This window comes from Leucopleurus acutus (assembly GCF_964270905.1).
Source record: "Leucopleurus acutus genome assembly, chromosome: 9".
Lineage (NCBI taxonomy): Eukaryota > Metazoa > Chordata > Mammalia > Artiodactyla > Delphinidae > Leucopleurus > Leucopleurus acutus.
Genome location: NC_139144.1, coordinates 107,812,534 through 107,825,771, shown reverse-complemented (window position 1 = coordinate 107,825,771; position 13,238 = coordinate 107,812,534). Strand labels below are relative to the sequence as shown.

The window sequence follows — 13,238 nt, the reverse complement described above, 5'->3', positions numbered from 1 at the left end:
GGTCATGACGAATTACAGGAGTGAGCCGTGCGCCGGGGCCACGCTGGGTCCAGCAGACAGGGAGCCGGAAGGTGGCAGCCCCGTTTCCATAGCGCGCCCGGGCTCCCACCTCTGGGCAGGTCAGCTGACAGCCAGCGTCACCCAGGCCCCCAGGAGCCTAGCCTGGAACACCCAGAGGTGACCCTCGCTGGGCGTGCCCGTGCAGACACCCCAGTGCCCCCCAGTGGGCAGGATGCCTGGTCACATCAGGGCTCGTGATGTCAGGGTGTTCTAAGAGGCGGGACCCAGCGTAGGAGGACGTCCTCCAGTCCCTGTCCCGCAGCTCATGCTGAGTCACTGCTGGACGTTCATCCGGCGCTAGCCCTGGGCAGCGAATGATGGGAAAGAGAAGGATTTGCAGCTTTTACTGATTCTGGAGTGTTAAGAGATTGTGGTCAGAGAAACGTACTCAGGAGCCCTGTGAACGTTGACGTTAAAGCACATTATCTGATTAACTTAAAGGAGTGCAGGATTTGAGGACAGTGAATTTCTTAGGAAAAACCTGATCTTTCATTTCCACGCGTTCACAAGTACTTTAACCACGTGCCCTAGATTTTCCAGGATATTTTGCTTCAAATATTTAGTCTGGTTGAATTCTCCGTACACGAATTCACAAACCTTTAAGATAAAAGGAAACTTTTGTCAGATCATCGTGTGTAAACGTGGGTTTGCAGACCGTGCTCTGCGCGGGGCCGTGCGCGGTCGTGTATGGTGAGCCCGGCTGGGCGTCCTCGCACCAGACACGGGGCAGAGCCTTCGCTCAGGCTCGGGTGAGAAACACAGCCTGAGTTTGCTTTTTTGTGGACCTCAGCTGAGAACACTTTGCTTTTCTGTGTACTACTGCTTCCTTAGTCTGTCTTTCCTTTCTTCTTCTTTCTTTCTTTGTTTTTTTCTTCTTTCTTCTTTTTTCTCCTCCTTCTCCTGATTCACAAGTGGATCTGACGCATTTACATCAGGTCCTGATTTTGAAAAGAAAGATGGCAGCCTAAGGAGCACTTTCTTTACCTAAGAAGTCAACGTGCGTATTAAATTTGAAACACAAACGCAGGCCAGGGAGCTGTAAGTGATTCTAAGGGACAAGAGTCCGGGCCCAGGTGACTCCCCATACAGTCAGATACCTGACATAAACACCTCCACAGCAACGGCACAAAGTTCGGATGAACAGGCGGCTTGGTGTGTGAGTGGCCTCGCTGTGGAAACGCTGAATGGCCGCGCCAACCACATCGCCTCTGCCTGACGCACAAGCAGGCTGTTCCGTCTTTGCTCGGTTCCAGTCAAATGCCGAGTACCTCTCATGGAGACGGTTTCTCCTTCCTGCTGGTGGAACGTCCAGAGGTGGCTGCCGCAGTTTAGCCAGAGTCGAGACTGGCTCGGGCTCAGTTCCGATCTTAATAGCTGGGAGATGCCTTCCTGCCTGCTCAGCCCTTCCTGGGTGTCAGCATTTAATATCGGGTTTTATCTCCAAGGGAGGCCCACGCTGACAGCTTTGTTTACTGAGAAGCAAACCAGGTGGGTGTGAGTCGCGCCTGGAAGATGTGATCGAGATTTCAGCACCTTCGTCCTCATTTAGCCAGGCCGCCGCCCCCAGCGTTCACAGTTTGACTCAGGGCCTGTGACTGTGTAGCCAAAGCAGACCAGAGTCTGGAAGGGCTTAATGGCGCGTTTCTTACGACCGTCCTCGGGACGGGGCGAGAGCGGGGCTGGGCGTCTGCACTGCGAAAGGTACCATAGACGCTGCTGTTTCTCTCCTTTAATAGACTTCAGAGCACGCGGTCACAGCTGACGGACACAAAATGCAAGCGCTCCGAGACCCTTTGAGTCCTTATCGTTTTCAAATCTGTCAGCACCTCATTGCCAGGCTTAAGCTGATCTCCGTTCAACCTTTGAAAGGAAGTTGGCAGCGGAAATGGGTCGTGTGGCGGGGTGGCGAGGACGGTCGGCCTGGTCTGGAGAAAAGCTGCCCCGCTTCCTGCAGTGGCAGCTGCAGTGGGCGTGCAGACAGCGCATGCGCTTCGAAAAAACCGCTTTTCTGTGCACTGAGCGAGTCCTAGGAGCACTTCTGTCAGGCGAGCCTTTGATAGCATTTTCTTTGAGTTCTCTTTTTACGGAACTATTCAAATGATCTCTTTTTAAAATATGTATTGTTTTCAACTAAGCATCAACTGTAATAAGTCCCCGTGCCAGATGCCTTGGAGGTAGAAACGGCAACCAGACAAGGCTCTAGTCTTCAAGGAGATGACAGTCTGGTAGTAGAAAGTCGTGCCAACACAGATGAGACCGGTACAAGGTGGAAAGGGGCTCATCACAAGAGATCCAGGTAAAGGGAGGAGACGCTTCCTGCCGGGAGAGACCAGAGTGCTTTGCAGAAGAAACCCTGGCCTTACCTGTTCAGGGGGATTGCCTTGCCTTTAATCGGGTCTCAGCGGGGCTTTGAAAGAGTTTTGTTTGCTAAACACTTGGTGCTCAGGAAAGACTTGGAATGAAGAGACCCTGTGGTTTCTTTCCATCTGCTCTAATGAGCTTAATCTAAGGAGCTTGGAGCTGATGCCTTTCAACACCTGTGGATGACTTGGAGCCGGAGTAGAGGGCGGGTAGCAGTGCGTGTATTCCTTTCCTGGGGCTGCCGTAACAAATTTCCACAAACTGGGTGGCTTGAAACAGTGGAAGTGTATTCTCTCAGTTCTAGAAGCCGGAAGTCCAAAATCCAGGTACCGGCAGGGCTGCTGTCCCTCGGAAGCTCTGAGAGGAGGACCTTCCAGCTTTTAGGTGCCCCGAGTGTTCCTGGCGGCGTCTCCCCAGTCCCAGCCTGTGTTCACATGGTGTTTCCCTCCTCTTGTGTTGGATTAGGACCCTCCCTGATGGAGAATCACCTCGTCTTTTTAATTCTATGACGTATGCAGAGACCCTCTTTCCAAATAAGGCCGCCTTCATAGGTGCCAGGGGTTAAGACGTCAGCATGTCTTTTCAGGGGACAAAGTTCAACCCCTGCGGGCTTGCAAAGAGCGATACGGTGTTTGTTTCTTAACCAACAATCTGTAAATTACTCAGTTGGATCAAATTGCCTCCAGAGTATGTATTTCGTGTCACTTGGGCCAACGGCCTGAACTACTGCTGCATGTGAACTTCTCCACTCGCCTGGGTCTGATGACCGTGAACAGGTTCCCAGGCTCAGCTGCACCAGCTGCGTTCTCACCGTGTGTTCCTTCTCTGGGTGGCCTCTGAGTGCCACTCGGGGCTGGGAGCACAGGCGTGGGTGGCGGGGTGTGGCTGGAGTGTTTATGACAGCCCAGGACCTCGGAGATGGCCACCCCGACCCCTGTGACACCACCACCAGTGAAGAAGTCGGTGGGCATCGTCACCACCGGTGGTCCCATCACTCCTGCCCACAACCCCTGTGTGCAGGGTGATAACGTGCCTTCAGGGTGGGCTTCCCTGGCCTGTGCTGGTGCGTTCTAGGAGAAGCTCACGAAAAGGGGGGCATTTCCGGTTCTTCTCCAAACGCAGCACCAGGGACTTATCCTCGGGATCCCACATGGAAGGCCACGTTTAATCCACGCTGACAGCTTTCTTCTGACCCAGGGCTGATAGCACCTGCTTCCTGTTCGGGAAAAGGAACCCACTTTATGCCAGTAAAGGACTGTTATGGCCAGGACCTCTCTCCCCACCCCTGCCGTGGCCTCTGATGGCCTGACCCGTGCTAGGTGCCCAGTGAACCGGGAGGCGACCGCGCATGCTGTGTTGTCTGACGTCGAATCAAACGGAAAGTGCTAGGAAGTGGCACTCCTGGCATTCAACCATCGCGCTTTAATTCAGCAGAGCGCTGGCTTCAGTGGACCACAGCGAGATCTGGTAGGGAATCCGGGTCGTTATTTACTTCCTCGAAGAGAAAGATGTAGTAGGTTTCTCAGAGATTGGGCACAGAAATCGCGTCTTCCTCACGCCAGGCATGACCCTGCAAAACCAGGCCAAGGAGGAGGATGGGAGTGCAGTCTCCTGTTCAGAAGCGGAACCTGCTCAGCTGGGCTTTCCACCAGCTCCTCCGAAACCCGCCGCAGCTTTCCCGGTGTGCTCGGGGGTCCAGCTGGCCAGGCAGCGCAGTGGGAGGCGGACAAGGTGGCGAAGGCAGCTGTCGCCCCGCGCACAGGCTCCGGGCCACACGGGCAGGGCTGGCGGGATGGGAGCTGCCCTGTGATGCTGGTGCCCACGCGGGCTGAGATCGGTTTGATTCAGTCAGTTCCCCTGTCTGCTTTCACACAGTGACCCCAGAAGAAGTATTATCCCCAGGAGGGCCTTTGGGGCTGTTCGTTTAAATTATTTCATTTAGATTCACTCCTAACCAAGCCTTCAGAGAGCCAGGCGGGTCCCCAGACGGAGGGACCTCGGTGGGGGAGGGCCTTCCTAACGCCACTCCTGGGGGCCACAAGCAGAGCCTCGATGATTAGTTTATGGCCTGGATCATTGTATTTTTATTACCCTCATAAAATCTGTGTTTCTCCTATTTTCGTAATGGTTTCACTAGGCTTCTGCACCTTCTCCAGGCACATTAAACTGCTACGCGTTAGGAGGACAGATCCGCGGGTAGGTCTGGAGGCCTGAGAAGCTTAGAGCAGGGCGCTGGCTTTGAATTCTCATCTGTTGTTGGATTTGCCATAAAGAGAAGGAAAGCATGTGGGTTTGAGAGTAATTCACGTTTATGTGGGCTTTTTTGTAAACACTGCAGCCAGTCCCCTTGAATTCCACTATAGATGATACACAGAGAGGGGCCTTAAGAATATTGACTATTTCTATCCCTTACGTTTAACCCATAGAATCAGTGGTTTTAGCAAAGATACTCCAAGCACGTAGGCTCACGGCCGCACGTTGTGAGTTTTGTCTGAAAGGAAGCCAAGTTCGAGAGCCTTTGTGTCTTTGCCACGTCTGGTGTTTAAACGTGGGTCCGTTTGTTCCTTGTGTCCCGGAGCTGGTTTTGGTGTGGCTGTTATGCATGAGTAAGTCGGTTTGGGGTGCGCTTTCCTTCGGGCAGTATTGCTGTATTTTGGTAAAAGGAAACGAAATGCCAGTGGGGACTCGTGGCTGTAACGCACTTGGGAAGAAATACTTTCAGGGCTGTTTCCGATAGGATGGCAGCTCCACAAAGCAAACTGTTTGTCTAGTCGCACAAATAATGACAAGTACTGGAAAACGAGCACGTCCACTAATTTCTGTTTGTGTCCCACGGAGAAGTGATGTGTCCGAGTCAGGCCAGCCACCCCACTGTGGGACCAGGCGCCTGTTTGTCCTGCATTACAGACCAACACGGGGGAGTCAGGCAGCTGAATGTACAACTGAGGAGGTTTTACAAGGTGTGGAATGAGTTTACTAGATTCTTTTTTTAATATTCCGTGGAACACGCAAATTATGGGGCCAGCATATTCGGAGGTGCAAAGGCAGCTGCAGAGTCCGCTGTCTAATGGAAATGAAATAAATTTCCTGTGCACGGAATAGATTTGGACTGTGTCTCTGGGGCACTAACTACGCATGTCATGGGGCTCAGCCACTCACACTGGTCTCTGTCTGTCTGCAGATGGTGTGGGAGAGCGGCTGTGTGGTCATCGTCATGCTGACCCCCCTCTCGGAGAACGGCGTCAGGCAGTGTTACCACTACTGGCCAGACGAGGGCTCCAACCTCTACCACGTCTACGAGGTACTTCCCCGGGTGGCCGCCGTGGGCCGTGGGCTTGGGGGCCATGGGCTGTGGCGGGCACTGGCAGGCCTGCCCTGTGCGGTCGCCAGCCACTGTCCCTTGAAGACTTGCTGTGCAATCGGTCCCCATAGGAGGTGTCCACAGGCCCGTGGTCAACAGACACCAAGACCCTCCAGTCATCTATGCCGTGGGGACTCTGGCAGAAGTGGTTTTCATTTTTTTAATTTTATGAATCCAAATTTGGACAGAAAGGACCAAAAAATGACCTCACTGCGTGGTCAGTTGAGCCTGGTTCTGGAAAACAGGCCCCTAGTGGGTCCTTTTTCAGAAAGCAGCCTCTGTTGACGCTGTCCCTAATTCTTAGCATCCCGCCTGCGCCCCAGCCCCTGCTGCTCTCCGGTGGTCTGTGTCCACAGTGCTTGGCCTTTTTATCTGAGGGTCCCCTGCAGGCAAGCTCACTTCTCCTGGATTCTTGCCCACATCAAGAAGGAACTAAGGAAACTTGGGCAGTTAAACCAGTACTGGAGTGTGTCCTTTGACCCCGTTTTGCATGAAAATTACTCAGAATGCCAAAGTCCCACAGCAGGACCCACGTTAGAAGCACAGAGGTTCCCCTTAAGCCGGTCGTGGCCTTGGGGTCCCTGCCCTGGGCTTCCAAGCTCAGGGCCCGGCAGCATCTGTGTAAGCCTTTGGTTTCCTCTTTCTACAGCCAGGTGGTACCTCCCTGATGACATGTCAGTGAGAGTGGAACCTCGTGTGGCGTTTGTGCTCAGAAGTAATTTTTCTCGGGTGATTTTTGTTGAAGGTTTACATGGCTTAGAAAAGACAGAAATGAATCGTTTGGATTGTAACAGGTTTTTCCAGTAATTTGACTATTATGCCCCAGAGTGACATTTAAAAAACACACAAAAAACAAAAAAACCACCAAGTGATCTTTTGTGTAACCTACGTTGAAATTGGGAAGGTAGGCGGGGCTGCTCTCCAGCATGCCCCGCCCGCCACGTGCCCCCGCGGTCCCCACCCCTCTCCGCAATGTGGCTCCGCGCTCAGCTGAGCTGGGCCCCCAGCCAACGCCTGTTTCTGCGCACACACACCCCCGTCCGCTCTCCCCCCCGCCCAGGTGCATCTGGTCTCTGAACACATCTGGTGCGAGGATTTCCTCGTGAGGAGCTTTTATCTGAAGAACCTTCAAACCAACGAGACTCGCACGGTGACGCAGTTCCACTTCCTGAGCTGGTATGACCAGGGAGTGCCTGCCTCCACGAGGTCCCTTCTGGATTTCCGCAGGTAAGACCCACGGCCCGCCGGCGGGGTAGCGTGCTGAGTGCGGACACGGAGAAGGGGTTTCCTGGGTCCAAGGGGCCGTTTGCTGTAAGACGTGTCATCTGCTAATACTTGTATGTTATAAATCTATTTATGTTGTGTATAGGGGAGGGGAGGGGAGAGTACGTTAACTCACACGTTAACTGTAAGGCGCTTTCTAGCTTTAGCGGTGTTAAAATGTGAGGGCGGAATGGGTATCTTAGAATTGTGGAAACGTGGTCATTGTTTTCGATAAGGTTCTTCAAGTGGTGAAGGATCCTAAGGTGTGAATTTCACAGGCTATTGGTGAAGAGAGCCCAGTTTTCGTTTGGGTGCTCAGCTGGTTAGCTATGGCGATGAGAGCTAGGCCCAGCTTCTGAAATGGATGACCTTGGATGAACACCTGGCTGGAGTTCCCACATTACCGTGTATTTGTGGTGCGGTTTGGAAGCTGACAGTTTAAAAATGTCTAGAGAGAAAATGAAGGTGTCGAAGGCCACCCATGACCACGTTCTGAGCTTTCTGGAACCTCCCTTACGCTTAGCTGAGTGGAAACCTAGCAAGTATGGAAAACAGATAAATATTCAAAACAAGGAATTAGAGAATAAAGGCAAAACGCTCTTTAAACCACTTTAATTGCACGTGTTCGTAAAGTGATTTGTATCTGAACAGTCACAGATACGTAACTCGAGGGAGGTTGAAACGGCCTGTTGTCATAAAGATGGGGTTTCAGGTATAACTCTGGGTTTCTTGAATTTGTGTTACAGATTCTTACAGAAGGTTATTTTGATACTGTTTCTTTTGCCTTTTAGCCCACTTTGAAAAACAAAACAAATTTCTTTATTTGAATAGCCCTGTGTGTTAAATAGCACGTGAAACAGCTCCAGCAGAGACGCGAGTTTGGCGTCTCGCCTGTCGCCCTGTCCCCCTACCCAGGGAGGCAGAGGGCGCGAGCGGCAGGGGGTCCTGGACGCTCTTGGACAGACCCACTCCATCCCGATTGCCTGACCATCACTTACATTTTCTTAATACGAATTTATTTCTAAAAATCTTACTTAGGGCACATTTCCCAAGATAGACTCTTCAGGAAGCAGTCATTACTGGCAAAACGGATGCAGCTACACACACGGCCGTGGCCGTGTCGGTGCTCATCCAGTGTGTCTGTACATATATGCATATGGGCGTGTTTCTAGCTCCGTATCCATATATGGAGTTGGACAATACATAACCCACCCTCTGTGCTTACAGTTCGTCAGGAAGAAAAATCTGATTCCCCAAATTCCATTTCTCCAGAGTCCCAGGAGATAGGGCCCGAGAAGGTTTCGGTAAATACAAAGGAACGCGAACCCCCAGACCCGGTTTTGAGCATCTCGTTAGAGAGAAAGCTGTCCTGCCCTCGCTAGCGGACAAGGTTGCTCTCATGTACTACCTGGGCCGTGGGTACGATCACATTCTCAGAGCACAGCGCGCTCAGACACGGATCGCTGCTCTGTGGTTTTCTGTGTCAAGCAGCCCCACATGTCAGCCATCGGAAGGCGAGCCGGCTTCTGCAGACACTGGTCATTTCAATGCAGCGGGGCGGCTCAGCTCCCTCTGAACAATAGACCCGCGTTCGTTCCCGTTCTGGCCGGGCGCGTTCGTCAGACACCGAGATGTGTAATTAAATATTTCTGGCGCCCGGAGGGAGCACATTTACACTTTAAAGAGAAACAGCTAAGCTAAGAGATAATTAGCATCACATGTGAGGGCTTTACGGTAGAAGAATTCTCTCTCTCTCTGCTACTCTCTCACTCCTGGCTGTGTGCAATGACATCCACTAACGCTGCTCACTGTAAAAATGGACAACCCTTACTTTGCCAGCTAATGAGCGGTGGCCAGTGTCATTTTTGTGATGTTGCAGCTAGTAATATGAGCCCAGTTGCATAGTCACAAAAGTGATCATTGGAAACTGTGACTGTACTGCAGGGACAGAGTGGGAAGCCCCCTTTCTGAGCCTCTAACGACCTCTGACCTTTGCTTGCTGTTGGTTGCATGGCGTTCCTTCTCACTCAGTGACCCATGGGTTGGTTTGTATTACTAACCGTTCTTTCTCGGCGAATGCCTCCTGTTGCAGTCTATACTGATGATTTGTTCCAGTAAAGTAAAACCAGACAGCTGTGCATTCCTCATCTTCATGAATAATCCGCAGCTCTCTCTCGGGTCGACCAGATGAACGCTTTGGTGGACTGTGGGATGCCTCTGCTTTTCTCCTTGTGATGCTTTATGTGGTAATAATACAAGTACTGGTTCTGTGTAAATAAAACTCGAAACCATGGCCGCACACTGGGTTTCCACTGCGCCTCCTTGACTGCTCGTGGCTGTTGGTAAATAGGTTTAGCACAGGGAGGGGCTGGCACGGGTGTTAACATCACACTGAAACCTTCTTGGGTCCTGCCGAGGCAGCGGTCACAACACGCTGAAGAAAAGAACACTTTAAACGCGTCGTACGATAGAGACCAGAACTGCAGTCTGGAGAAGCAAGTCACGGCCAAAGTAGCCAGTAATTTGCTCTCCAGCCACATTTCTTAGCCAGGGAGGTGATTCCTACTGCGTTTGGCCCAAGGGGGCCCGACCGGCCGGCTGTACATGGAGCACGGCTGGTCTGTTGCTTCCTTGTGCTGTCCTTTCCTGCAACCAGCACGTTTCAAAGAAGGGCATCTTGTTGTTGTGTTTCTTTCTTTTTCAATGTACCTTTTTTGTGCTTGGCCATCAGAAAAAATGAGCAAAACCGGGGGATTGACCGAAAGTTGAGTTTAGCCTTTAGAAACACAGACAGGCCCGGCAGGTGGGAAATATAACAGGGTGTTGGAGGTGCCGAGCTGAGGTGGTTCACACCTAAAAGATTCCGTGACTGAGAAGCGTCCAGGAGAAAGTTCTGTTTGAAGGTGCAAGGCCTGTAAAAGTAAGCCACCCCGGCTCTGGTCTCACGGGCAAGCAAGCTCCGTGCTGCGCACACGCACACACAGCGCGTGCATCACGCCTGGACACACACGCACGTGCACACGCACACACACGGCCTTCACTGGGCTGGCGGGCTCCCCACTGCTCACGCTGGAGACAAGTCCTTGGGGCCTGGCATCTATTCTGTCGGAGCTAAAGCTCACCGTTGCCTTGACAACCTGACTCGAGAATGGGAGGTTTTAGAAGGAGCTGGTAGATCTCTTTTCCGATCTCTTATTCTCAAAGGGCTGAGAACTTCCCAGGGATCCTGGCACAGACGTTCCCTCAACTTAATCACTTCCCCTTTCCTCTCCCTCAAACCCTAACACTGGGGTGTAGGTCAAAAGCAAGGATAGGCTCCAGCAGAAGCAGTGCCGTGGCCACGAGGACGCTGGGCCGCCTGTTGTACCCGGGTTTCTGGGTCCTCACCTCCCAGGCTCCCTGAGGTCCGGGCTTGAAGCCTGGCTCTCAGCCGGGGAACAGCCACAGAGCACGTGCCGCTGCCCCGATGGCCCCGGGCGTGGCCGTCTCCGGGCACATCTTACGTGGACCGCACGGCCACCTCCTGCCACTTCCCTTGTGCCGTTCTGGGGGTGGAGTCTCCCTTCAGAAGCGCCTATTCTGTTCACTCCATAGCGGAAGTAGGAAAGCAACAGAGCTCTGACATTTGGGCAATAAATGTCATTTTATGTGACATTAAAATACCCACTCAGCTCACCCATCAGCTACAGCACTCGACTCCCTCCCAGTCCCACACTGTCTCAGGGGTTTGTAGCAAACGAACCCACTGATTGAATTTCCACTTTCAACTGTTTCCATGCTGAGCAGACAAGCCTTTGCAGAGAAATGTGACATTTTCCCATTTCCGGCATATGAAGGAAAAGATTTTTCTCTACTGTAATTCTTTTTAAAATTTAACTTCACGTCTTATATCATAGAAATTCACAGCACATTTTAGAGCACACCCCCCTCACACATTTTTTTCCCTCCAATTAACCAAAATTCTGTCTTTAATTTTCTTTATTTAGAAAGATTTTACTGAGAATTTGGATATAATTTGTAAACATGATTAGTTGTTTCACTGAATTACAAAAACTATCAAGCTTATACAGTGAATTTCCTAGCAGTGCTCTGTAGTGATTTAGGATTTGGTTACAAAATCTTAATCTACGCTTCTTGTTAATTTTCATAAATTCTAACCTAAAATCTGCACAAACAAGTTGTTTTAAACATAATCAGATTTATAAAAATGGAAACATGTGTCTTGGACATAATTGAGGCTTCTCTGTAATTTAGATATCCTTACAAAACTGACAGATCAGGAAGTGTCTTTAAGATGCTGTCTTGAGACATCCCAGTAATGTTGCATTCCAATGTGACGTCTAGACTGTAAGAAATGCGGAGTGTAAATTGCAAAACTCAAAAATTTAAGTGGAGAATCTAGACATATCACAACAACAACGGAAGTCAAATTAACTAGAGCAAGGGGTGGGGAGTGGGGAGGCTCACACTGATGGATCTGTTGACCTCAGGCCAGAGTTCGTACTTGTAAAGGGAAAAAGAAAACTGTAAGAATTGTTTTCAAAGCTCTGTTTAATAATTTAATATTGAAAAGAAAAATAAACCTTTGAAAATGTGTGCATAATTTTGATCTTCTTTGTCAAAACAGGGTATTGCAAAATGATGTCCAAGAGCCGGTCTGTTTGCTTTGGCGTATGGGCTGTTTGGATGGCTGCTACAGAGTCTGGTACATAATCATAACTTCTGTGTCTCTCTTTATTTCAGAAAAGTAAACAAGTGCTACAGGGGCCGTTCTTGTCCAATAATTGTCCACTGCAGGCAAGTACAACTTTTAACCTGGATTAAGAAGTGTTCACTACCTCAAAAGTAACCACTATTAAATATAGGAACTGAACCTCCTGATTGCTTAATAAGTATATCTAACTGGTACTTCTAAAGGAAACCGAGGATATAAACTTATTTTGTCTTAAACCCTCCTGGGACCGCTGCGCAAATGCTGTGAGACAGTGTGTGTGGTGTGTGGAGGGCTCTCGGCCCAGCACGCCTCGCAGACGTTTGGAAACCTGCGCAGAGGCTGGGGCCAGTTATGAACAGGACAGACCTGGAATCAAACGAGTGGCCTTCGGGTGAAAGTTCAGTGGCTCAAGTGTCCTCGAGTGGGTCCCCCCAGCCAAGAAGAAAGATCCACTGGAAGAAAACTCCCTCCGAGGGCGAGCTCTTCCCCGAGCTCCTACCCACCGCTTTCGGTGAAGAAGTGTGCTCCATTGTCTAGAACTGTCTCGCAGAGTATTCCTTTCTGCCTGGGATCAAAAGGAGTCAGGTCTCCAAAGATCAAACACCAAGTCTGTCCAGTCAGTCAAGAAGTCTGTGCATGCATGTGTCTGAGTGTGTGTGTGTCGGAGTGTGTGTGCCTGTGTGTGCGTCTGTGTGTGTGTGCCCCTGCATGAGTGTGTGTGTATCTGAGTGTGTGGGTGTGGAATGTGTGTGCCGGTGTGTGTGCCCCTGCATGAGTGTGTGTGTATCTGAGTGTGTGGGTGTGGAATTGTGTGCCTGTGTGTGTGCCCCTGCATGAGTGTGTGTGTATCTGAGTGTGTGGGTATGGAATTGTGTGCCTGTGTGTGTGCCCCTGCATGAGTGTGTGTATATCTGAGTGTGTGGGTGTGGAATTGTGTGCCGGTGTGTGTGCCCCTGCATGAGTGTGTGTGTATCTGAGTGTGTGGGTGTGGAATTGTGTGCCTGTGTGTGTGCCCCTGCATGAGTGTGTGTGTATCTGAGTGTGTGGGTATGGAATTGTGTGCCTGTGTGTGTGCCCCTGCATGAGTGTGTGTGTATCTGAGTGTGTGGGTGTGGAATGTGTGTGCCCCTGCATGAGTGTGTGTGTATCTGAGTGTGTGGGTGTGGAATGTGTGTGCCGGTGTGTGTGCCCCTGCATGAGTGTGTGTGTATCTGAGTGTGTGGGTGTGGAATTGTGTGCCTGTGTGTGTGCCCCTGCATGAGTGTGTGTGTATCTGAGTGTGTGGGTATGGAATTGTGTGCCTGTGTGTGTGCCCCTGCATGAGTGTGTGTGTATCTGAGTGTGTGGGTGTGGAATTGTGTGCCGGTGTGTGTGCCCCTGCATGAGTGTGTGTGTATCTGAGTGTGTGGGTGTGGAATTGTGTGCCTGTGTGTGTGCCCCTGCATGAGTGTGTGTGTATCTGAGTGTGTGGGTATGGAA

At 51.0% G+C, this 13,238-nt stretch overlaps 1 protein-coding gene across 1 annotated transcript in view; it reads left to right on the top strand.

The window, feature by feature from the left end:
* The window catches only part of PTPRN2 (protein tyrosine phosphatase receptor type N2), a gene marked incomplete at both ends in the record, with an annotated part of 672,304 nt that overhangs the window by 637,351 nt on the left and 21,715 nt on the right, over nucleotides 1–13,238 (top strand). The window contains 3 exons of the mRNA XM_082845910.1: nucleotides 5,603–5,722; nucleotides 6,843–7,009; nucleotides 11,789–11,842. Of these exons, the coding sequence (XP_082702036.1) occupies nucleotides 5,603–5,722; nucleotides 6,843–7,009; nucleotides 11,789–11,842 (341 nt within the window). The remainder of the gene's footprint in view (nucleotides 1–5,602; nucleotides 5,723–6,842; nucleotides 7,010–11,788; nucleotides 11,843–13,238) is intronic.